Source organism: Protobothrops mucrosquamatus, unplaced genomic scaffold, assembly GCF_001527695.2.
Source record: "Protobothrops mucrosquamatus isolate PMUCROS unplaced genomic scaffold, P.Mucros_1.0 scaffold2887, whole genome shotgun sequence".
Classification (NCBI taxonomy): domain Eukaryota; kingdom Metazoa; phylum Chordata; class Lepidosauria; order Squamata; family Viperidae; genus Protobothrops; species Protobothrops mucrosquamatus.
In genome coordinates, this window is record NW_015388915.1 from 159,410 (window position 1) to 186,219 (window position 26,810).

Here is a 26,810-nt window from a genome sequence, read left to right on the forward strand (position 1 = left end):
GTTCGTTGGATTGGCACAACGGAGAGATTAACCCGTCAAATCCATTTTATCTTATGCTGTTGTCTTATGGCTGTGTCCTTGGTATATAATATCGTTTATATTGAATAACATGTTTTTGTCGAATTCCTTGGGCCACTGCAAGTCCATTTGTTACGGACAAGAAGACTATAAGAATGTTAATAAAATTATTTTTCTTTGTCCAGTATTGTTAAATTAAAAAGCAGCCAGTACAGCCAGAATTACCATATTACTCTGATTTTCTGCATCAACATTGAAAAGCAGATATTTAACAAGCTAAGCAATATATTCCTTCTTCAATCACGAAAATCTTTTTTTTTTTTAACCATGAGTGTAGTGGCTGGGGCTTAGTGGAATTTCTCCCATGCACAATAAAATAATTATTACCTGCCAAGATGACTCAGCCGTCATTGGAAATGATTTTTTATCACATCATAGTATGGTATAAAAAAGTCTGAACTTGTATTTTTGGGACATGTGGCTTATCCAAATTTCATTTGTGCCTAAATTAATCCTTAGCAGCTTCAGCAAAAATGCTTTTTACCTATTATAATTTCGGCTGAAGGAAAAATTGTAAGAGTTTTTCCCAATGGCTAAGGTATACTGTGCCGGGCTCTGCCTCTCTGAGGCCAAGGGCATGTCAATAGTGATCACACATGCCAGATTCTACAATCTCTCACCAAAATCCCTTCCAAGAAGTTTGGGTTTTAACAGTAAATTGCAACCATGGAAAGTAATTCAGAGGTAATCCATTTTATGAGGAAGGGGAACAGAACAACTACGTTGTGTTACTTTATGCACTAAAAGTAAAGAACCTTGATATTAATAAATATGCAATTGTCTCCTCAAGCCTCATGATGGCAACTGGCAGTTTAGAATTCTTTCCCTCTCTGTCTCCCTCCCTCCCACGTGGTATCACAGAACACAACACAACAATTCAGTAGAAATAAAAAGACTGTAATATATATAAACTATGTAAATGGAACACCAGTTTTCTTCATTTGCATCTTGATATCTTCTTTCATTGCTTTTTCAGTTCTTGTAGTTCAGGTAGCACTATCAAAAAATGCAAGTAATGTATTTTGATCATAGCTTCCTAAAATTTCCAGAAGCAGAGGAACTTTGGTTTTCACATTGGTACCTTTGAACTTAAATTTGTCTATGAACAAATCAGTAATCATACCTGAAAAATAAAATATACAAAACATTAACTGATCAAAATCAGAAAACTATTTTATGTACTACTGCAAATGTTTAATAAAGCACAAAACCCATGGGAAGTCATTTTATGAATGATCTATAAAATATAGGTCATGTGGAATAATCTGAATGAAATATAGCTGTAGTTTAGAAATCTTAATAAACAGAATATAGAACCAAAGAAATCAATGGTAGGTTTTTGATTACTGTGCAGTCAGTTTTCATGTATATTTATTTTAAATATATAACTAGCTCATTACATATGTATTTTCTACTTGCAGTATTCAATATGGCCAAAGACACTAGGAAGATCTGTTCCAAGCAAAGAAATAAACAATGATCCCTAGCATCTGGAATATTTCAAATATTTATTTGTATTAAATTATATTTACATATACTTTTTCTATTAAAAATAAAGCACTTCTATATATATTATCCACTACTTAACTATTTCCATCCTTGCCTTTTATATAAATCATTTGCACTGTGTGTTTAAAGGCTAAAATGTCTTTCATCAAAAGGAAACAAATATTTGACAAGAATGACACATTTGTTTTCCCAGAAGCCATAATTACTAGAACAAGAATAGTAGAAAAAGGTTAATGAACCAACCATAAAGTCTTTCAAGAGATGTTGGCTGTTTCTTGTGTTCTTTGAGCAGCTGATCTGACTCTTCCAAAATATTGCGGTATTCCGGAATCAGGAAATCCATGTTACCTTCATGAGCCTGCAATTCCTTAATCAGATAATAATAAATTGTTAAAACAATAAAAAAAGTTCAAGTAAAATATGCAATAGTTGGAAGATTACATGAATCCAATTAAGAATCCAGATAAATGGATTGTTTAATCAAGTCACAATTTTCTACTAAGACTATAACCTGAAGGTTCCCCTATTTTTTAAAAGTTAAAACTCAAAAGAGACATGCAAGCTGTTATTTAATTATGCTACTGTTATGAGTATTTTCAGAGTCAACAGAGACTAACTACACTGTGGGTGTGCTACAAAACATAGCGCCTGTTAGCAATTTCTTATAACAGCTGCAACCAGTATCTGTAATCTGCTCTTTATAGCTGCATAATCCCAGGAAAACACTTGAAAAAAGTTTTGTTTTTTCAGCTACATAAATTAAAAACCTTATTGTTTACAGGTGTTTGATTCACATATAAATTTATTTCATATAAACTTTTAAACTATGTTTAAATTATATAGTTTGCAAGGCTTGCATTACAAACACAGCATTCTGTATATTTATATGTTTAAGATACTTCTAATCTTCCCAATAACTAAAATAGTTCAGAAGATTACAGGTAAACAAATAGAAGAGCCATAAAATAGATTTAATAACATAAGAAGGAGATGAATGGTTAAAATATTATGATGTACTTATAATCAAACAATTGCAAATACTTTTATACTTGTAATTCATTATTATTCTTTGCTAATAATTATTTTTTGCTAGTTACTAGTCAGAACGCAACTAGTAATATTTGAAACTGGCATATAATAATTCAGACTGTTTGCCTACTGACCACAATATTGTCTGTTCTGTTTTGAAGCAGTTCTCTAAGTAAAGATGATTCCTTCTATAATTTTAATTGCAAGGACAAGTTGGAATGTTCTATATATAAAAGCACACATTCTATTACTTATTGTCACTGATTTACTGAATTCTAATTTTTTGAATTCTCAAATATCATGACTAATTGCATATTAATAGTTTTTCTAAGAAGAAACACCTATCATGAAACAAACTGATGGTGGAACTGAACAGATCCATTTGATATTCCAGTTTAATGAATAATCACACTATACTTTATCAACAATAATGTTTAGTCTATTATCTGATTATCACTTTTATAAGTTGTCCAAAGCTGCTGGATGGCATATAAATCTATTAAATGGAGAAATCCTATAGTTTTGAAAACAATTAATAAACATGTAATACAACAAAAAAGATTACACAACAAATAAGCAAAACTATCAACTAACATTAAAGACTTACTTTTAAAGCATCTATTAGTTCAACTTTTTTAGCCAACATCAACTGGTACTCTAATTTTGGATGGATAAGGTTTAATGTATGATTCACAGATGCTTCATTCATATCTAAAGACCCAACAAGAAAAAAAATCAATAGCTATATATTTTGTATACAGAATGAAATCATAAAATGTAAGAGAATCTTACCACATGATATATTGAGGTTAATTTTCCTTTTAGTGGCTTCTTTAGAGAGTACATCCTTGAGGATGGATATTGTGGATATATTGTCAGATTTGAAATAACCCTCACCTTTCCTAAATAAACAACATAACACCCATTTAAAAGAAAGAATCTTGGAGAATTATTGTAATTCTAAACAGCACAACTAATACTTTAAAGTATTTTTATGAGTTGGCTAACGTTCATTAAGTAGTTTGGTCCCTAATGTAAATATTTCCCAATTGAGAAGTTTTAGATGAATTTCAAAATGTTCTAATGTTATAACTCTTCAAACAAGTTTGATTAAACATCAGTTTTTATTAACTCATCTCTTTGGAACTGAAGCATATAAAAGAAGAACTATGGAGAAAATTCAAAATCTGTTAAATAAAAAGGAAAAGTTGCAGATATTTTTAAATTGAATTTTCAATATTATCCTTTCTAAGCTGTATTTTATATATGTGATTACACCACTAGATACACACCAAGGCTATTGATATTGTGTGCAGGTAGTCCTCGACTTACAACAGTTCATTTAGTGACCATTTAAAGCTACAATGGCACTGAAAAAAGTGACTTATGACCATTTTTCACACTTAAGACCACTGCAGCTTCCCCTTGGGTCACATGAACAAAATTCAGATGCTTGACAACTGATTCATATTTATGACAGTTGCAGTGTGCTAGGATCATGTGCTCACCTTTCGTGACCTTCAGATAAGCAAAATCACTGGGAAAGCAAGATTTATTTACCACTGAAGAGGAATCAGAATGGGATCACTAATGGATAATGACATAAAATTAGATCAGTGTACCATGCACAGTTACCCTCTGGGTGAAGAAAAATTGAGGTTTTACTAGTCAGGATAAATTTTAAGTGAACCCTTGGTTAATACTTTAGGAAATTTAGTAGCAGCTACATTTTACGGTAGGCCTCTTCTTTTAGCAGAGGGGTTACTATTACCAATTAAAGAGATAGTTGGAATGGTTGGAACTGTTTTTAGGTTATACAGAAACTGGCTACATTCCATCTGTTTTGAAAGCAGAACCAGAAGTAGGCAGAGGGAAAGAACTATAGACCTGTTTATCTACAACAGTTGAATTCCTCCTGCTTTATTATGTCACTGGAAAAATACACATTTCAAATAAAACGTCTATCTGCCAGTTAGGCTAAAAAAGTTAATATGGTTCACAAACAGGTGCTCTTGTATGCTGAATTTTTGTGATTGATCCTGAAAACTCATAAATTAGCACATTATTTTTTATAAAAGGTTGTGTGCTTCAATAGTTGTTTCATTTTACCGGTAAGTACATTCAAGCTGAGTATCCAGAAAAGTGTTCTGAAAGTAGAAGCTGACATTCTCCCCCACTGGTGTCTTTTCAGGAACTTCAGGCAAACAAAATACAATCCAGGAATGTACTTCAGCAAAACTGAACTGTCCTTTGAGAGTCAATGTATTCATGGGTCTGGATAACAAGAAAATAAAGAATAAAAATAAAATATAAAATAAAAATAAGATTAACTTCTTTAAAATCATTAAAAGAAAGTCTGCTTCGTTCACAAGGATACAGATGTAAGAAGTCATTCAAGTCATTGCCTCAGAAAATTGTTTTCAGTGCCAGAATGAGATTAAGAATGGTGCCTTGTAATTTTCATAATTTGGAGGCTAAGCACATTTATGCAGAATAATTTAAATTAAAATCAATAAAGTTTTTTTAGTAAAGATTTGAAATTATAAGATCTTTCAAAGGTCTTCACTTCAATACCTTTATTCAAACTAACTTGCAATTTAGATTCAATGTACGACAACTCTAAAATAATACCTATCATGGTCAAGGCAACGTGTCCTCTGATGAAGTGAAAGAGGCTTAATCTGATACTGCCGAACTTGACAAGTTTTAGGTTGAACTCTTGGAATGACATACGCTTGCAGAGTTCCATAGCGACCTTCAATTGATAGAATCTGTTCAAGGAACATAAGAGTATAAATCAGCGGCTCTCAACCTTTTCTATACCCCGCACCCGTAGAACGCTTCTGATATATTCTTGCACCCCTTACAAAAGTTTGAAATAATGGCAACAACTTATGCATATACACTATAATTTTGAAAATCCAAGTTTTCGTACCCTTTGGAATATCGTCTGGCACCCCCAGAGAGTGTGAGCTCCCCCAGTTGGGAACCCCTGGTATAAATGTATCTGAATTTAGATTAATATCCAAAACTTCTAGTTCTTTATAAAAAATCAATCTAAAATAGCTTAGAATATTCATATGTCTTGTTATTTGGTGATATTCATTATATTTTAAAGCTTGTAACTATGGATAGCAATTCAGTGGAAACACCAGCTACAATACTATTCTGTCTATTTAGAAATCTCATTGAACTCACTGGAAATTACATTAATCCTAATTTAAGATTTCACTAAACACTGCTTAAACACTGCCATGTCATATATAGAGTGTTTCAACTGCTATATTAAATTAATATGTGTAAAATTTCCTGAATATTCTTTATATAATGCTATATTGTGACTATTTGATAAAAATGGCAGAGACTGTACCGATACATAGATATACTATGATCACCCTACAGTATTAGATTGACAAAGTGCATGCATATCATGTTACACTATTTGGAAAGATGTTTAGAATTTATATTTTTACTAAAAAAGTGAAAAAAATATTATCTTTAAATACAATTATAATGCACCTTAAATTTTTCTTACTCATTATATTCTATCACTGCCAAAGAAAATATACTTTGAATTATACCATAATTAAAATATACCATAAATTCGTAAATGTATGGAGTTCTATTCCAATAATTTTAAACTCTGCCTATTATTTAAAACATTTTGTCTTTAAATGAAATAATTATGATGTCATTCTACTTTAACTAGGTTTCATCTAATTCGTTACTGACTATATATTGAAACTGGTATCAACACAACTGCCTTCTTGAAAAAGACTTCATTTAGATGTACAAAAAGAACTAAGAACTATTGAATTAAAGCAGCCTGTATTAATAAGCCTTCACAAAGAACTAGTTATTTGAAAATTAGAAGATGACAAGTAATTCCATCTGAATAAAATAGGGAGGGTTAATTAATTTTCAAAGGTCAACTTACAGATCATTTTTATGCATAGCATTTACTTATGCCACATTAATGTTGCATATTTGAAAATTAGTATGTAAGTTCAAGAATTAGTACATAAATTCAAAAACAAAAATATCTATATTTTTCAGGACTACTGCTGCTCTGTTCTAATATGCTTTAAAATTTGCAGTTTTGTAATAGAGTCAATTATCTTGTATAAATCATTACCTTAAGTTCTATTCGGGTGGTATGTACTTGACACCGATAAGTAGCAAGGAGGAAGTTACCATTTGGCTGTGAAAGATGTATAATTGGAACAGTAAATTTAGAAACTAGAATAGAGACTCAAATTTGATCTAGTATGAACATAAACATTTAGTATAAGCATTAAAAAGTCAATTTAAATTTTGTTAACTATCAAAGAACGTGAGAACATTTAACACCACCAATTTTCTTTCTGAAAGAAGAAATTTAATAAGTCAATAACTCAAATGTTATGTGCCTTAAAAGCGTTTTTATTAAAAACAAAATTTATTCAAATTGATTAACAACTTTACTTTCAAATAGATTTGAAAGCCAAAATCCAGTTAACTCTATTGAATCTATAGTGATCTATAGCAATTGCACATACCTCAGATTCACAGTCGGTAAAACTGACCACAGCTGAATTTTTATCCACATCCTTTAGATCTATAGGAACATCACACTATGATGACAAACATTATCAAATTAAAGGACAGTTGAACATATAGGTAATTCAAGATTAATTCAATCATTAAGATTCTTGTAAAACCGTAGAGTAAAAAGATATCATTGTCTAAAGAAGGAGCTGCTTTCACACTTTGTTTTCTTTTTAATTATGTCCAATATTTCAATACATTAGACATTATTAAGAGAGATATTTATCCCATAAAGTAATTAGTATCTGTTGTGACTCAACAGTTATGTACTTTACAATATATACACTTTTTTAATACACAAGCATGACAAACTGTCAGAAATTTAAAAAAGAAATTACAAGAAACTCATGTCACATGTGATTGACTAATCCTTAGTGGAAATATTGTTTAAAATCTGGCACTCATGTCATTACTCCATTAAAATAATGTATGTTTTTTTCTGTTTGTCCCATAAAATAAAGTATGGATTCATGAGAATATGTTAATTAAGCAGAACTGTAACTAAAGGGAAAAATTCAAAGTTAAGTGTATCAGTTAAATAAGATAGGATTTTAAAACACAGTAATTTAGTTGAAATCTATCCATTTCAGGATTTCCGGTGAGGATGGCCAACTGATGATACACCCAGGGAGCTCCCTGAAAGGTTTTTCTCTAGATTGTCACTTTTCCAACTAACAAAAGGAACTGGCATTCCTTTAATTTAGGTTAGGGAGAGCCCTAGAATCACCCCACAAGCTCCTCTATAATGCAACTGTTTGCAAGTACCTTCAGGAGCTGTGCTTCGGAGTGAGCTGATGAGTCGTTAGCTGGAAGGCGGGGCTGCAATCACTTTGTTGTTGAAAAAGCAACCGTTTGGGAATTTATTTTTCAAATGGACAATAAATTGTGCCTTTCATTTCTTTATCACTTTTAGTGATTATCTTTGTTAAATTAAAAGAGGTTCTCTTCAGCCATAGCCTGTTACTTCTTTTTGAAGATCTGCACCGTTTTGGGGATTTATTATTGTTAACAAAAAAGAGGGTTGCTGAAGGCAAGCTCAAATAAGGAAGTTTTTTAAAACTTTGATGGAGAAACATAAGGGTTTTATTTTATTATTTTTAAGTAATTTGTAGCTTGGTGTGCTTTACTGTGGGTGGTTAAAACTTTCTAATTTTTATGAACTCTGATTAGCCAGAAATTCTTAAATAACTTATTACAAATTTATTATTTGATCACAAGAGGGAGTTAAGAAGATGGAGCGAGGATTTAAGCAAAGTATTAGAGATGTGCTTGAAAAATTCTTAAATAAAACTCTTCACTTTATGGTTCAATTATGTTCTAAGGATATTATAAAAACTCAAACTACTTCAGAGATGCAATTATGTGTAGAAAGTTATCAAACCATTGAGGCAATTTCACAAGTAGCTGATAATGCAAAAGACACAACTGCAACTCTGGAATATAAATCTTTATTATGATGATGGTTTTAAATGTCCCAGCACAACTGAAAGAAAAGTTCCAAGAAACTCTGCAGTTCTCAAGAAGACAAGTTTGGGACCTTTTCTTCATGGATACTAAGAAAGCTGAGAATTCCTTCATAATTACTTGATAGACGTTCCAGAGAAGAAAAAATATTTTATTTTATGAAGATAAGCTGGAAGGAGTGACTTAAATTTAATGAGTTAATTGGAGTTAGGATGGATTCTCATCAATCTGATACATGTAATAGAAAGAAATTTATAGTGCTTAAGTAATTCCTAAAGTTTGTAAAATATTGAAAATGTACTTGAAAATATCTGTGTTAAGAGGAAGTTAAAAAAAGATGTATTAGAATTTATTGCTTTTACAAATACTTTTAAAGAAAAATTTGGAGTTTTAAAATGGTGTAAAGAAAGTTTTTTTCTTTTAAGGTTAGAGAATCTGAAAAAGTACAATAAATTTTGCTAATATAAATGATAATAATCTATAAAAATTAAATGTGCAAATAGAAATATATATTTTCCATAACAAAAAATAAAAGTAGAGATGCTTAAATTGATTCCTTTATTCAAAGAAAAGAATATATCTATATTTGTTTTTATTAGGAAACTGTATCTGGATTTTGTGGTTGTGATGGAAAAATGAAACTCTGACTTTGGTTTTGCTGGTTAGATATGTTTGTTGTTATAGAAATGGCTAGTATATAATTATTGTATAAAAGTAAAAACTTAAGGTTGTAATGTTATTATCTTCTACTGTGCTAAAGAGAGTTGGAAGTCAACACATTTTTTTTCTTTTTCCTATCTACCCCACATTCTCCCTTTTTCCCTTTTTCCATTCCCTAGTTCCCATTATTTTTATTTTCCTTTGTATTTTATATTCTGATAAACTCAGAAGAAACCTTCCATTTCAAGCTGATTTTCTATATTTCAGTTTTTGTCAATACACATATCTGTCCTAATTCTATGCAAGTATAACCCTCAGAGAAAAATTATATATTGAGATTCATCTACTTTAAAGATAAGGAAACATCCCGTTACCAAGACCTACTAAATTGCTATAAACAGACTCTCACCTGTAACAAGACAATATCAATCGCTGCCTGGACTTCTAAAACAAGGCTGTAGCTGGCATCATCTTTGTTTAATGCAAATTTATCATTTATACTGAATGTTGGGACTGCTGAAATAGCAGTGCTGGACTGAGAAGATTGCTGGTATTTTTCACGTTCTTGAAGTACTTTCATCTGTAACTGATCCAATTCATTCCTATGACAACACAATAATTAGCAAACATAAAATTAATATATATTTGTGTATGTATGCATGTTTATTTGCATGAGAAATGGAGAAAGAAAGAGAAGAGAGAGAGAAGGTAAAATGGCACTACTTAGAATAAAGCTACCTCGAATATCTCCATGAAGAGATGGGCAACAAATAAATTTAACAAATAATAACACCATCAAACCACATCTGCCTTTCCCAGGTCCTTGGAAAAGACTCAGTAGGTAGACAAAAATGCCAAATGTAGTCTGAACATTTGGCTGACTGTGATGGACCATAATAATGGAAATAAATCCATTAATGTTAAAGTTATAAGCAGTAGAACTCTGTTTTGAAAATATATAATAGATTTTAAATGCTGGAATTGTATTTTCCTAATACTAGGTCAAAACAGTGTTAAATTAAGATGTTGAGACTCTAGAAAGAGTACAGAGAAGAGCAACAAAAATGATCGGGACTGGAGACTAAAACATAAGGAACGGTTGCTGGAATTGGGTATGTCTAGTTTAATGAAGAGAAGGATGAGGGGGGACATGATAGCAGTGTTCCAATATCTCGGGCTACCACAAAGAAGAGGGAGTCAAGCTATTCTCCAAAGCACCTGAAGGTAGGACAAGAAGCAACAGATGGAAACTAACCAAAGAGAGAAGCAACCTAGAACTAAGGAGAAATTTTCTGACAGTTAGAACCATTAATCAGTGGAACAACTTGCCTCCAGAAGCTGTGAATGCTCCAACACTGGAACTTTTTAAGAAGAGACTGGACAGCCCTTTGTCTGAAATGGTATAGGGTTTCCTGCCTGAGCAGGGGGTTGGACAAAATAATGTGTACAAATAAAAAGTGCTATTAAAAACATCTGTTTAATTCACCAGCCTACTGAAAACCTATCATAACTTCTTATAGCACCTTTATTTTAACCACAATCTGATTCTAGGGTAATTCCAGCAATTCCAACTATAACATTGAATCTGCTTGGCTGGTTAAGTCATTTAGAGACAGTCTGCTGCAGTTTCTCTTTTATCCCCTCTATGAGATCCATGGGTGTGAAGTGTGAGCCAGAGAGAGTGGCCCCCATTTTATGAAACATTCTCTGCCTGAGCTTACTCTAAAAGTTTTACAAAAGAATTTACAAAAAAACGTCCAAAACATCATCATTGCATATTGATTCTAAATAAATGGTGACTTTGATGTTCTGTTTTCTAATTATTGATTTCAATTATTATTTTTAATGTATTGTTTTAGACTTCATTGGACCCCACACAGAAAAGAGGGGTAAAATAAAGACTAAAACAATGCATTAAAAACAATACTGTATTTGAAATCAGTAGTAAAAAATAGTACATCAAAGTCACCATTTATTTAGTCCTCAACTTACAATGACAATTGAGATCTGAATTTCCATTTCTAAACATGCAGCTATAAAACACAACTATATCACTTAGCAATGGCAATCCTGCGGTGCCAGTTGCCAAATCCCATGGTTGTTGGACGAGGGTACTTTCTACCGACTTCCCACAACCAAGTCAGAGGAAAAGGTGGCAGGAAGTTGCAATTGTGCTAGGATGCAGGAGGATACACTAGGCTGTGAGGGAGGAACTATGAAGGTCAGGGAGGCTGCACCAGTGTGAGGGAGACACAGCGATAGGAAGGTTGGAAGGGTTATGTATGGGTGCAAGGGAGGCACAGTGAAGTTGGAAGGTGTTCAAGGGTCATGGTGAGATTTAGGGAAGGTGTGTGGGAATGGCCAGTATGGCAGAGGGGCTGGGGAAGGCTGCACAGGTGGTAGACCCTTATCCCAGCAACTTCCCTGCTGATTTTCCTATTGACTTTCTGGGGAAGCCAGCAAGGAATGTCACAAATGGTAATCATGGTTATCATGGGTTACTGCAACTGGTTGTAAATGTGAGTTGGTTGCCAAATGCCCAAATCATGAGCACGGGAACTGAGACAGCCAGAACTCCAAGACCAACTTTCATTCCGTACTATCATAACTTTGAAAAGTTGCTGAATGAAGGGTTGTAAATCAAAAACTACCTGTAGTTTGTTAGGGCATGCTGTGTAAATAAATATCATAAAATATCCAATCCACAGAGGCAGAATATAAGGCTATATTAGTGATTTTAGCTTCGTTTATACTACTATTTCAGATTGTATAACTATTGTTTATGAAACTGGTATCAAAGATAGTACACCTCCCTTGGTTTTCACTGCACACTAGTCTCCAAGCAGAGTTTTAGACTGCATTAACTCAAAAGTTTGCACTCTATTTAAACTGGGGAATTCTGACCTAAGGTTAAACTAGGAAATTAAGCCAGATATATGACAGGAAGCAAATCTGGTTATGGTATGCATAATAACTTCATAACAATATTAATTTAACTTGTTTTGATTGTGTAGGCCATTAAATGTTACCAAATAGAGAAAGTGGGTTATAAAATCTATTTTATTCTCAAAGAGCATAAACAGTATCCTGCAGGGGAGCTTACAACAAAAATGTTATTGCAAAACAATAACTGAAAGTTTAATAACAAATTATCACATATATTTGGCTGGCCATTTACAGCTAAGCAAGTATATAGTTAAGGTGCGCTAGCGGCATAAAACTACTCAAAATGTGTGCCACATTAAGACAAAATTACCACCTCAATATTATTTTTGCATTTTCACAAAATTGTTACATTACCTTAAGGACACAACTTTATTCTGCATTTCATGAGTCAATTTTAATTCATCTAATCCACATTCTCCATGAATAGATTCTGTAGTTAATCCAGACACCCATCCTAAAAAAAATGAATATATTTTTTAAATTTCAGATTCCTATTGTTATGCAAAATTTTAAGCACTTCTACTCAAAGTCAATGAATCTATAAGTTTAAAAAAACTCTACAGTGTACCAGATAGCAATGTTTTATTTATTTATTAAATTTTTATGCTGTCCACATTGCCATAAGTCATATGTTAGAGAAGAAGCATTGTTAAGAATTGGAAGTTACACAGAACTGTAGAAATTCAAGACTGGAAGATGAAGAAAATGTCTGCTAGAACTGCTCCCCAAATGCTCTGCAAACAGAACCCTCACATTACTGAAAATAGCCTACAGAAAAGGTCCATCATATAGTGTTGCTTACACTATATAACAATGATCTGCATAGCAGAGTTGCCAGAAATAAACTTTTTCTATGATTTCACAACAAAAGTCATCTAAAGTACGCAAAAGAAAATCTTTGTAAGCCTGAAACTACTTGAACAAAGTGCTCTGGACTGATGAAATATGTAAAAAAAATTTTAGCCACAACTACATAATACATTTGAAGAGAAAAAAGTAATATTTTGCTAACATTTTTTGGAAGGTCAACGTGTCCTAAAGATTAATGTTCAAAGTCACTGAAGAAATTGAAGCTGAAAAAGAGGTATTGAAATTGCCTTCACGGCAGTCAGACTAAAATATTTTTGAAGACTTATGGGAATATCTCACCCCTGTAGTGAATGCAAGGAGATCTAAAAATATTTCTGAACTATAGGAGTTACAGAGTGAAAGAAAAATTCCCAAACAAAGAATAGACTCTAAACACAACTAAAAGACGTCTTACAATGAACGGTGTGGATAGGTGTCCAAAAAAGAGCTAGGCAATATATGTAACAACTGGGGTTTTTTTAAAAAGTATTTTATTCTTGTTAAATTGAAATTAAACTGAAAAGCTCTAAAAGTAAAAGTAAAATTAACCTGAAAATGTTGATGCTACAATCTCATCATAGCCCTCTTTTCCAACACAGCCACCTTGGATGGATGTGACACTCTCTGACAAAGCCTAAAACAACAAACAAGAACTGTTAACATATATTTCACATAGGTATTATCTGCTTTTTGTTATATTCTCTTCATTGTATATCTTTCTCTACATTTCTTTTATATAAGTCTATGGCACTTCTGCATCTAGACAGTACAATTTTGGTTACCACATTTAAAAAGGGATATAACAGTCTGAAAAGGTGCAGAAGTAGGCATTCAAAAAGGCAGCTGAAAGAGGACATGATTAAGTCAATTTGTAAACACACTCGAGAAGATGCTAGTCGACTATTATGGGAAACAAAATGCAGGACTAAGATGGGCTTTGCCTGATCCAACAGAGATATATTTATATTCTTCTAAATTCACATATAGCAGCCACCTTGCTAAAACTAAATAGGTAAGTTGAGTGCTTTGATTAAGAGTAAGCAATGAACCTCAGGTATACTAGCTTGAATTCCATGCTGGTGATAAAGCAGAATATAAATCTAAGAAAATACCTTTATGAAACCTCTCCTATTATTTCCAGAAAGCATGACACAATACGATTTTTTTTCTTATTTATTTAATCAAAGAGAGAGAGAGATTTCCTAGCATTTTGACTGAAAAAAGTCTTTTGTAGATGATTTAATTCATAAAAAATGCTTCAAACAAGGCAATTCAATTATTTAGGAAAATATAAACATAATAAATTGTCTTATTTAAAACAATAGATTTACACAATATACTTACACATTCATATTTGAGAACAGGGCTCTTTTCAGTTTCAAATTTATAGATTTCTAACATTCCATCATCTCTACCAATGAGCAATTCTTTAACACCATCTCCCAAAATGTCAAAACTATCCATACATAAGATGCCTGGCAAAAAGAATATAAAACAGGTATCTATATCAAACACTTATAATTTCATCTGTACCTAACTAGCAATTAAAAAAAAAATATCTGTGTGTGTATGTATATATATGTGTATATATATATATATATATCAAACTACATAAATAGAAAAAGCTCCACCATTATATAACCTTTAAACATAAACTTCAAATAAAATAGCTATTTATATTTGTTATCATAATAAGTTATATTAGATACTAGATAAGGCAGTGATGGCGAACCTTTTAGAGACCGAGTGCCCAAACTGCAACCCAAAACCCACTTATGCATTGTCGGGTGCCGGGTGGGTGTGGCCCATTGGGTGGGCGTGGCTGCGGTGGTAACAGCAGACTGGGTGGGAATAAAAAGTTCAATCAATCAATTCCAACTTTGCAAGATCTTTTTTTTCCTGCAAGAAGTTGAAATTGACTGATTGACTGAACCTTTTTTTTTGTACATGGTGGCAGAGGCCTAAAGCGAAAAGGTTTTATAAAACTCAGCTGAAGGCCTAGGACTGGGGCGACGGCACGCGTGCCCACAGAGAGGGCTCTGAGTGCCGCCTCTGGCACCCGTGCCATAGGTTTGCCACCACTGAAATAAGGCCTACAATTTTGCTAAATTTCAAACCAATTTGATTGAAAATTCTACAAATATAGTAATGAAAAATGATAGAATCTTATGTACAGTATTTACTATTTTTGTTCCTATTTTTGAATAATATGTTTTTTACCAAACTGCATAAAAAACTGTTACAGAACGCTTAGGAAAACAACACAAAACACTTACCACCTCTTTTTTTCTCATTTCCAATTTTCCATTTTTCTACTGGAGAAACACCAGTAATCTGTACCAAGCCAATTTTGCCATCAGATGTCCCAAACAAAACTTCTTCACCAGAGTCACCTAGAAATATAAATTAAAACTATTATTAGAATAATCATTGAGTAGATTTCTATCTATTCAGTGGATTCCAAAAAAAATTGTTTTTTTAAATTTAAGTTTTAGGAAATAAAAAAACCATTTTGCTTCATTTCCATCACTTTTATATAAAATGGATCAGAATAATTCTATGTTATAGAAAATACCTATATAGTATGTGGAATTATTAAAATAATAATTTATGAAAATCAGATTCATCATTTTAATAACCTTTAAAAGACTTCTAAACATTCTACTTACCACCATTTCCATTGTTCAAGGCCAGAACAGCAGGTGGACCTGGGACCTCCATTTCATACAGTAAATCTGAACCCTCAAAAAAATGAAATGAAGATACTGTTACTTATGGCATAATCCATAACATTTAATTTTAATTTAAAAGAGAGATAAAATTTTTTTTTAAACATTTGAAAACTGCATTCCTGCTTTTAGAATGGAATGAAAACTGAAGCCTTGATTGTCAACTGTATTCCCCTTTTAAACTTAGATATTTAAAATCCCTACTTGAAAGAACAGTCCACGGGGACCTGAATTGCGGACTATCCTATTCCTCCTGGGCTTTGACATATATATGATTAGCAGAATTGCAGTTCATCTAAGAATCCATTATTCTGAACAGATCAGAGTATTGTGGAAAGGCAATACATTTATCTGAATGTTGGTTCTTTGTATTTAGCAGATATATATTTTACTGTTGTATTTTTTACCTATTATTTTCTGGAAATAGACATAGTTATACTTTTATTTTTTTTAATATGATTGTAAGACTAATCAATCAATGAACTATGTAAACTGTCAAATTATCAAAAACTGGAGCCTAATTCATCTAATTCATCCCCAAAATATACATTTACTCCAAACTAGATTACAGACCCAGTCAAGGAACTAATGATTTCTGAGCTGCTCCAGAATATAAAATTAAGCATCTACAGCTCAGTTAAGCTTTTTTAAAGTTTCACTCCTTAAATCACTGCCTAAAACAGAATGTTCAGAATCAAGACATCTTTCAAATTCTTCTTCTCAAGACTAATTTAGTACTTTCTACCAATCCTTGAGCAGGCAAAGAACTAGACTAGCATTAAATTTGCTGTTCCTAACGCTCTTCCTTATCCTTCCAAGTTACAGAGAGCTGTACAATTACCCCAAAATAAATAATAATAACCTTTCATAAAACAGAAGTTTTCCAAGTATATATTAGCTTTTATTCAACTTACCAGAATTGCTGCAAACAGGTAAAATTTCCTTGCAAATGATTGTATACAATTATTGGTATGAACAGATGAACAATATTCTATTTAATTGTACTAATTCACCTTTTAATTGTAATAAATAATGGTTATTACTAATACATTGGGCTACAATAATGGCAACAAACAAAGAAGGTTTACCTGCAAAACTCTAAGAACTCTATCTTGACATGCTAATACCGGTACAATGCAAGACAGTTTATCTGGTGGAAGACAGAGAACATCGTTGATTTTATCCCCCGATAAATAATAGTGCTGATCCTTACAGTCACAGTAATGGTTATAAATGTAGCTTGCACCAAGAAAGAGATCTGATCCAGATATATACCTAAAATAATAACAGCACTGTAATTAAAACTTTAAAAAAAAGTAAAGCACTAATTTGGGAACATTATAATTTGTTAAGTATTCACACACTTGGAATCAACATAATGAGCCAATAAGAAATCCATTTCTTTTTTCCTCTGAAAGTTTTATTTTTAAATTTTTACAATTCTTTGAATACTACTAAATATGTGGCAAGTACTTTTGAAATGTAGTTGTGATTACAGTAGAGGACTAAAAATAACAACTGTATTCTATTTATGCTAAAATACAATGTTTGTCTATAAAACATAGCCAAAGGAATGATTTTTGAAAAAAATGGCTACAAAAATTAGCTTTGTAAATAGCAAGTGCTAGAAAAAAGCTCAAATGTATTGAGATATAAAAGGGAGAGAAGAGAAAACACAATCAAGTTTTCAAGATTCTGTTATTATAGCCTATCAATAAAGCATGGTTCCAGTCAAATCTTTGCAGTCTGTTTCCGGATCTGACCTAACTTGAAGATCTGTCAGAATGGAGTTTTACTTCCCCTATCAGACATGGTCTGGAATTTGAGAATTCTCCTAGATATACAGCTCCTACATGAAGAACAGGTAAGATCTATGGCTAGGAAGGCTTTTGCAGAGGTATATGTAGTCATTTGCAACTATTCTGGAATCAGAAGGTCCTGCTCATGGTTAATCCCTCCTGCAGTTTGGGAATATTTTAAAATGTTCTTTTTCTGGGTGATAAAGAGAGAGGGTTCTCCAACCTTTCTGGGCTCGTGGACCGGAGGGAAGGAGAGCAGCTTCAAAATTGGTGTGCGTGTGCGCACAGGGCCATGCACACTGGCGTGGCACTAGCGGACCCGTTCGTACATGCAGCATGCACTGGTGCCATGCACATGCGTGAACGGCTGTGCACCCCCTGGCGGCTAGTGTCCCCATTCATGCATGCGCAAATGGCCGTACAACCCACGCAGAGTTCCTGCTCACGCCCGTCCATATGCACAAATGAGGCCGTGGACACCAGCGCAAGTGGGAGGGAATGCACGCCCACGCATGCACGTACCAGCCAGCCATTTCTGCACCTGCTGGCCAAGAGCCCACGGCCAGGGACCAGGCCGCAGCTCATAGGTTGGGGAACCCTGCTTTATAATATGCTGGTGAGATTTGCAGCAGGATAAATTAATTATATGGATTTTCTTTTTGTCCATGTGTGAGATTCAGTTATTTTTAAGTTAAATATAGTAAGTAATGAAGCACCATTAAGTCAATGTTTAATATACTCACATAGCTTTGATATTTTCAGTGAGGTTGGTGTTAAATGAAAGGAACTGTTTCCCTTTTTTTGTGAAACCTCGAACCTCAGAACCAGCAGCCACAAAAATTTTCTCCTGAAGAGTATTAAGAGCACCTCCCAGTTCTAATCTTGCAATCTTTTCTCCTGGCAAGGTCTTGAATACTGGCTAAAATACAAAAAAAAAGTATGTTCTGTATCATTACAAAATAAAGGTTAATAGGATTTGAATCACAGAAAAAATAGGTAATTCTTTCTACAGTCATATAGCATTTAAAAATGTGACTCTTCAAAATGGTTATCTTTATAATTACTTGGAATTTTACAGTAGTAAGTTACTTTATTTTGTTAATTTAAGTGTTCATGTATATAAATCAATAAATAAACTTACAATAGCTTCTCCTTTTTTTATTCCAAAGCAGGTAATAACACCATCATGGTCTCCAGTAACAACCTTTAAAGTAAAATAATATATACTATTATTTTAAGCATACAAAGGAAAACCAATCCTTTTTATTGGAAGTATAGCTATATACTCGGATCTAGATTTTTTTCTCTTCTGTTTAATTCTTCCACTTAAAATGCTTGTGGTATTTCAAAATGGTTCTCTTGTGAAAAAATAAGTTTTGTGAAATCATTTGAATAAAATGGGTGCAAAGATAAAATATCACAGGCAAATATCCAAGGAGGGAATTCCAGTAAAAAGCCAATTTAATGTGCCAAACCTGGAAGAATTAAACTCATGGGCAGAAGAGATATAATTGTACTTAAAGGATAAAAAAGAAAAGATGCTAAGGCTATGGAGAAACTAGAGGAATGGTTTATAGTCAAGATGGATATTGTAGAAGAAACCTCAGGAAAATAATAGAATGAAATTAAATAATTGATTCAAATTGTGCATGTACTAGATTTTTGTCATAAGAGATATCAAAACAAATATTTATCATGTTCTAAAAATAACATGACTTGATGCCAAATTATATGTGAAAAAAGTATAGAAAAATTAAGAAGTAAGCTTATGAGTTTTAAACATAAGCAACATGAGATTAAGTCACAAGATCATTATTTATATTTTAGAATAGTACACAATAAAGTAAATGTATTTTTTCTATACTGAAGGATTCTGGAACAAAGGGAAATTGTTTAGTCTAACTTTTGATTTCTTGGTTTTTGTAATCAGCTTTTGCACCAGAGAAATTTCATGCAAGTGTGGGAAACATGTACTGTACATGGATGGGATATTACTGAAGGAGGGAATAAGGGAGTGCAGAGGAATGATTGATGTCTTTCTTATGATGTAATGGCTCTGTTGTCTGATTTTCATTGGCTAACAAAGTTTATAAAGCAATGCTACCAACTTTCTAATGCATGGCACTTCTGCCAGCGTTTCAGATTGTGGGCCACCCAGCTGCTTAATTTGATCAAATAAAGTGCTGCTTGATCAAGAAGTCTCCACTTGGGTTATCTGATTAGATTGATATGGTATCTCAAGTTCAAGTAAGGGATGGGGACCTTACATTTCTGGCGCACCGAACAGGGACTTGAAAAACTTGAAAGTCTTTTTTCTTCAAGGTTGTTTTTCATTAAAACTCCCTGTGAATGAGTTCCGTTGTAACACAACCTTCAGGCATGACAACCAGGAAAACTGGTGTGGCCAAAAGATAAGGTCAAGAGCGCTCCCAGACCCTTTGTGTCTGGTGACTTTTAAATTGACCAGCCCAGCAGACCTGAGTTTGTCTGAACCTTGAATGTTTAAGGAGACTTCCATCTCATCCCAGTGAAGGTAGGAGGAGACGAGAACATAGGAGAAACTTGGTAAGTAGAAACAAACATTCTGGAACTAGGGGGAGGTGGGGAGTGCTGTTTGCATGAATGAAAGAATGAGATGGAGAAATTCCTGTTAGAGATCTGCTTTGGAGCGACAGGGAGAGTGCTTGTTGAGTTTCAGGCTGTTATCAGGTAGGGTCTGTCCAAGAAAAAGGGGGGCCTAGCTAGCCTCGATCTTGATAAAAAGACCAAGAAACCCTTTAGGGCAAGACAGGAGAAAAAACAGATTAAACAATGGGGAAATAGGCAAGGAAAAGGAAAAGGAGAAGCCGTGTTTCCAGTGGGCTGCATGTTAGCCCATTGGAAAGCACTGAAATTGTGGCAGTAAAAATAATCTTCAAGAAAGCAACATTGCAAAAATTTTGGCTAGCTTATTTTTTTTTTAAACAAATCTATCTACAGAAGAAAAGAAAGAAAAGAAAAATTCAAAGAAGAATAAGGGTTTTTTTCCCTCTAATCTGGCTCTTTGACCGGACAATTTTTTTCTGTTAGACAATGGCGCCATCTACTGTTCTTAGAAATGTGAAGAGAGGAGGCTGCTCTCTGTCGTTTTCCCCTTTGAATTTGCTTCGGAAAAATTGGAAACAACTATAAATGTTCCCTTCCCTTTTTGGAAAAAGATTAAAAGGGAGGCTGCTTTGGCCTCAAAATCCAAATTGATGAGTTTTAAATATCTGGCCATCCAGAAAATTAAATTTGGGCTTGGAATGATGAGAAAAATAAGAGATGGTTCAGGGCCCAATGTCACATTTTGACTGGAATCACATCTTAAATTTTTCTCACTTCTTGGAGGACAAGCAACAGGCCTGGAAATGTTGTCTTAATGGTATCTGTGTATATATGTGTGTGTGTGTTGTTTTGTGTTATTTCTAAGACTTGGAAAAGGGTCAAAGAGGCATTATTTCAAAATAAATGGTTTGCCTGGAAAAAAGTGTGAAAATGAAATATCTGTATGTGAAATTGTTTATGCAAGTAGCTTGAATGGAAGTGAATGTGTGAATATGCTGATGTGCAAATGTGTGCGTGTATGTATGTGAAATACCTGAAAGGCAGGAATTTAGTTGCCTGTAATGTGAGATTGCTAGAAGAAACTGGGAATCATGAAAATTGTGTGACTGTTAAGGAAAAAAACCCTGGAGGTTGGGGGAGGGAGTGTGTCTGTGTGTGTGTGTGTGTTCTCCACCCCACCCCAGGCTGTAGAAGAAACAGTAAATTGCAGATTTTGTTGTTGTTGTGGACTAAGTAAGTAAAAAGGTGTTTGCATGAGAATCTGAAGAGAGAGGTTTCGATTGATCATTTTAAAACTTTTTTCTCTCTCTGTTTAACTCTGGCCTGGAAGGCAGAGGGAAAGAAGGAGGGGGGTGAAGTCTGAAATTGTAGGGGAGTTTTTTTGGCTTCTATTTTAACTTTGCTCAAGGACAAAGAACAAAGATAACTTGTTTAGTATGGCTTCTTCTTGTCACAAATGTATCATTTTGTTTCTCTGCTGCAGTTTGTGTTTAAAGTTTAGAAATGCAGAATCTGTAACATCCCATTCCCATTCCCCCCCTACACACACCCCTTTCTCTGCTGAGGCTTTAGTTCTGTTCGAAGTTTTTGGGCTGGTTGCCAACGATTGTGTGTGTGCAAAACGAAAGTAATGTAACTGACCTAACCTGATAACGTAACCAATGACAACAAGTTTTCCTTTCTGTTAAAGTTAAATGTATTATAAAAGGAAGAACCTTAAGAAAATGATTCTGAATTGTTTTGCTTAGATTTGTAAATGTTTTCAAAAGGTTTGATGCTCTAATTTTAGTCTTTGTATATACACATATATATATATATATATATTCAGTACATTAACTCAGAATACCTCATTAAGTTTTTTTCTTTTGTGAAGCTGCACTGAAAAATAAGTTTTTGTATCTCTTTATGAATGTTGATTTTGGATAGAATTGCAGATAAAGGTTCAGTCTGATTGTTTATGGCTAGACGGTTATAGCAAAGTTGATAAGAAAGAGATGTGGTGGATGTTGGATGGGGAGAAGAGAATGTTAGTGGAGGCTGAAGGGGGGGCTTTCCCTCCCTGTAGTTCTGGGCTCTGAGCCAGGCTAAGAAGGAGAAGAGACATGGATAGTTTTGGAAGTTGGAAAGAAAGATTAATAGTAAAAGGGAAAAAGTTATGTAAAGTTGAGAGAAGAGAACGCACACAGGAGGCTGAAGGCACGTACACGAAGGAAATGAATGTTGAAGAGGGGGAGGAGTTATGTGTTTTGTTTTTGGCTGATGTTGTGGATGATACACAATGGCTGGACAGGTTGCGACATCTAGAGATGAGGCCATTTCAATACAGGCCTCAACTCTGGAAAATTTGCCTTGTCCTGTTTGAAATTATGGATGGGAGTTGCACGAAGGTGTTCAAGAATGTCAATGAAGAAGAGAAGAATGTTACTCAGTTTTGTCTTCTATTCCAGTACAGGCCCAAGCTGCCCTACTACCTGTCTCTGACTATTGTTCCTGGAGAGTGGGCTCGGGTGAAAGAACTGTCATCTATAAGTACCAGTCCTGAGTGGCCCCAACCATGCCAAGTCTTCTTGACCTCAACTGCAGTGAGAGGAATGAAAGCATGAGTCCATGGAAAGTCCCATCATTCCCTCTCCACTGACAAGCTCCACTGCTGGACGACCTGAAAGTGAATTTTGACCTGCCTCGCCTGTTGAACTGTTTCCATCTAACTAGGAGAAAAGCTTCAATGGACTGGACTACCCCAGAACTTGGGTTCGTAATATCTAGACTATGTATTGCTACTGTTGCTACTGTTGTTGCTGCTGTTTCCCTCATACCTTTCTTCAGACCATGGGTCTAATACTTAAAGGAACAAAAGGGAGTTGTGTTCATAACAAAAGTATATATTCTACTTGCAAAGTGGGGGATAGGGTAACTTGTTATGCTTCTGTCAACATAGTAAAGCCCTACCAACAACTTCAAACCTGGACATATGGAAGGATACCTCTTGGGAAGAATGAGACTTATGGATAGTGCCTGAATCTCCTTTGATGCATGTTAAACCTATTGACTATAATCAAGCTAAATGGACTAAGTATGGAGACAGACTTACTCATTTAACGCAAACTACATCCTACCCAATCTGGCACAATCAAAGCAAAATTCAATATGATTAAAGGAGTCAGCACTTCTCAGTGCAACGCTGATTCCTGCAACCCAGTGTGCTTTGAGATAACCAGACCAGCAGACTTCTCAGCATCATTTGGACCAGCTATCAATTAAACTAGACACAATTATGGGTTCAATTTGACACTTTATACCACCGTCCCAAAAACATTTTTGAGTTTTTCATTCTTTTTACGATGAATTGGAAACCACAATTGAAATTCCCTCAGTATCAAAGAATCTTTTTATTAATCTGGCCCAAAAGAATTGCTTCATCTCTGAATGTGACTAACTGTTATATATGTGTGGGTACTAATATGGGTGAACAATGGCCTTGGGAGGCATGTGAAATAAATTTTACTGCCCTGACTAGTCAAAATCTCACTGGGAAAAGCCACCAATAGACCCAACATGTGGACTCTGACCACTTCCATAGTGGGAAGCCTCTGTTTTAAAAGCAGAAGGTTCTGGTAAAAATCTTGGGGAGATTTAGGTGTGAACATCTCTTGTAGGTGAGCACCTCAGTATCCTTTTGGTGGATTACCACTGATTCAGCCTAACCTCAAACTCCCATGGCAAACATTCCCCAACTGTCTACCTTATGGACCAATCTAACAGATGCCACCCTCAACTGAACTGCCCCAGGTGGACCTACTATGTGGCAAAAAAATGGAATGTATAAGTTATAGGACTCTTGTTTATATGCTTAATAGAATTGTTATGCAAGCTGTATTAGAAATAATTACAAATCAAGGGCATTTAGAATAACATAATGCTGTTTTGCTTCTCTATACTATGCTTGCGCAGGAACCTCCATTAGACCGAGGCAAGAAGTACACGTACAGAAAGATAAAAAAAATTAATTGGTTAAAATAAAACTACAAAATTAAAGGGGGTATGATTTTCCTTTTTACATGTTGCTGCCTGTGTGTGTGGAGGAAATACACCCAGCTTCTTTGGAAACCTGGACAGCTGCCATGGACACAAGCTGGTTTGGAGAGATCTTTGGTGATTGGTGAAGGGAAAATTTTCTGGTTATGTTAGCATTTAGAAGGGTTTTTTTTTTGGTTCTGCCATCTTTGATTCCTGTTATCCAAAGAACAGTTACTTCTACCATCTCGGAGATGAAGGTCATAGTATCTTCTGTAAGTAGTGATAAACCCATATGCCAGTCAAGGTCATGATTATCACCGCAATAACAAAGGAATATACGTCATTGGTCACCAAGTAACAGAAAGCATTCTGTTATAAAAATAAAGGGGGGAATGAAGGGTTCTGGAACAAAGGGAAATTGTTTAGTCTAACTGTTGCTTTCTTGCTTTTTGTAATCAGCTTTTGCACCAGAGAAATTTTATGCAAGTGTGGGAAACATGTACATGGATGAGATATACTGAAGGAGGGAATAAGGGAGTGTAGAGGAATGATTGATGTCTTTCTTATGATGTAATGGCTCTGTTGTCTGATTTTCATTGGCTAGCAAAGTTTATAAAGCAATGCTACCAACTTTCTAATGCGTGGCACTTCTGGACGTAACTCTGCCAGCGTTCCAGATTGTTGGGCATCCAGGTGCTTAATTTGATCAAATAAAGTGTTGCTTGATCAAGAAGTCTCTGCTTGGGTTATCTGATTAGATTGATATGGTATCTCAAGTTCAAGTAAGGGACTGGGACCTTACATTTCTATTTTTCTTTTTAAGAAAAAAGTATAATTTTTAAGTCTGATCTTTATCACTTACAATTATTTTAATAAATACACTTCTATATAGCTTTGAGCTCCTGAAAAAAGTATAGAATATGAATCAAATAAATAAATACCTTCTGTGTAGCTTTGCGTCCTGATGCAGGGAGCAACTTCATGGTTTTCTGAGATATCACACCCACCTAGTTGCAAATAAAAAATGTTAGTATTTATATTTGACTCACCCATTTTAAAACCAATTTTCATTTATCAAAATTTCAGTACAGTATAGTTATAGAGAAAAATAAATATTTAATTATTAAAATGCATGCTTCCCAAAATGATATTGGCTTTCCAATATATCATTAGGTATGCATGCATATGCTTTTGCTTTCTTTTTATATGTATACAGGCAGTTCTCAACTTAAAACTATTCATTTAGTGACCATTTGAGTTAAAATGGCACTGAAAAAATGTGACTTATGACTGTCTTTCAACACTTATGACTTTGCACAATCCTTGTGGTCATATGATCACAATTTGGTACAATCTGTGAAAAGGTTGAAAAGCCCTCATCTAAACTTCTGCAGCCCAGATCTTTTAGCCCCAGTGATAAACAGGGATACAAAACCCCATATTTTTCTGTATTCTGGTATACCTCTGTGGACCCAGATTCTAAAAATAAGAAATTAAATGTATTTGTTTAATACATGGGGTTTGTGTCAAGACATTAGTATCCCAAGCAAATGAAGTACTGGATTGAAGCCAGGGTATCCCTGAGATCAAAGCAGTCAGGATGGTGCTTTCAACTTTTTTATATATGTGTGTGTGTGCGCGCGCAACTGATACATGATAAAAGGGGCAGGGCTCTAATCACAAACCATCAACTTGATTTTTTGACTGCAGCTGCTATTGGACTAGATGCATGCCTTCTTCACTTTGCAGTGTGCTTGTTTCCCATTGTTTTAATTAGAAAAATTAAAAATAATTAAAATTAGTTAATCACTTATCTCTCAAATTAGCATTCTCGGAAATTTTCCTCAAAGCTTCCTTACTAATAAAAAATCTCCAATGATGGAAGTTTAACTAACAAAAAGATAAAAGGTAACTGTGCAGGTTATACTTTAATACCCAAAAAATTGTTGAAGAGTCATATTCACATGTCCTTATTTTTTCCCCACTGGATTGATTATATTAGACAAACTATTTGAAAAAGAATCCAGTCTTCTCTTCCTGCAACTCATTGGGTAAAATTGCTACTTCCCAAGCAGGAATTGTCAAAATGGTGCCATCTAGATGGGTGGGGCTACAATTCCAATACTGCCAATAGGTCAATCCCTTTGTAGGGTTTTTTTCCGGGAAGGCTGCCATAAACGTATGAATAGGGGTGGTCTGCAGTAATAACTGCATAGAGAAAGAAGACTAAAAACGATGCTTCCGGGGGAAGGGGCGCAAAACAGCCGACACTCGCTGTCACAGGCATCGCGTCCGCTCGCTGTACCTGCAGGTAATCCATCCGGTTCAGACTCAGTTCCATGGCAATGGGCAATGGGCAATGGGCAAGTTACCAAGGCTGGCTTCGGCTTCCTCTTTCCAGTTCTCCGCGGGCATCAGTATAGCGAAAGCTTATGGCCTAAAAACTATCTCCAGGCCTCTCGTTACTATGGTGACGAGGCAGATTTGCGTAAACCCGACAATGCCCTGTTTTTTAATTGGAGGCGGTGCGCTCTTGGGCAGTACGCTTCGCTTTAAA

General features: G+C 34.4%; 1 protein-coding gene across 1 annotated transcript; it reads right to left on the reverse strand.

The window, feature by feature from the left end:
* Positions 1-958: 958 nt before the first annotated feature.
* BBS7 (Bardet-Biedl syndrome 7) lies at positions 959-26,722 on the reverse strand. Its single transcript, XM_015825944.1, has 19 exons — positions 26,559-26,722; positions 25,195-25,260; positions 18,792-18,854; positions 18,394-18,569; positions 16,940-17,126; positions 15,792-15,864; positions 15,399-15,515; positions 14,467-14,597; positions 13,672-13,756; positions 12,628-12,727; positions 9,737-9,929; positions 7,155-7,229; positions 6,752-6,817; positions 5,248-5,387; positions 4,726-4,890; positions 3,409-3,518; positions 3,224-3,327; positions 1,831-1,954; positions 959-1,201 (listed from the first exon to the last, which is right to left on the reverse strand). Exons 1-19 carry the CDS (start codon positions 26,592-26,594, stop codon positions 1,065-1,067), a joined length of 2,148 nt encoding a protein of 715 aa, XP_015681430.1. The 5' UTR covers positions 26,595-26,722; the 3' UTR covers positions 959-1,064.
* Positions 26,723-26,810: the final 88 nt, after the last annotated feature.

What these genes read in the sequence shown, in the direction of transcription:
- BBS7 (XM_015825944.1), bottom strand. Translation starts at nt 26,594, where the DNA reads ATGGAACTGAGTCTGAACCGGATGGATTACCTGCAG. An exon ending in TTGATATTGTCTTGTTACAG is followed by an intron (nt 7,230 to 9,736) that starts GTGAGAGTCTGT and finishes TTGTCATCATAG; the next exon opens with TGTGATGTTCCTATAGATCT. An exon ending in TTACCGACTGTGAATCTGAG is followed by an intron (nt 6,818 to 7,154) that starts GTATGTGCAATT and finishes CATCTTTCACAG; the next exon opens with CCAAATGGTAACTTCCTCCT.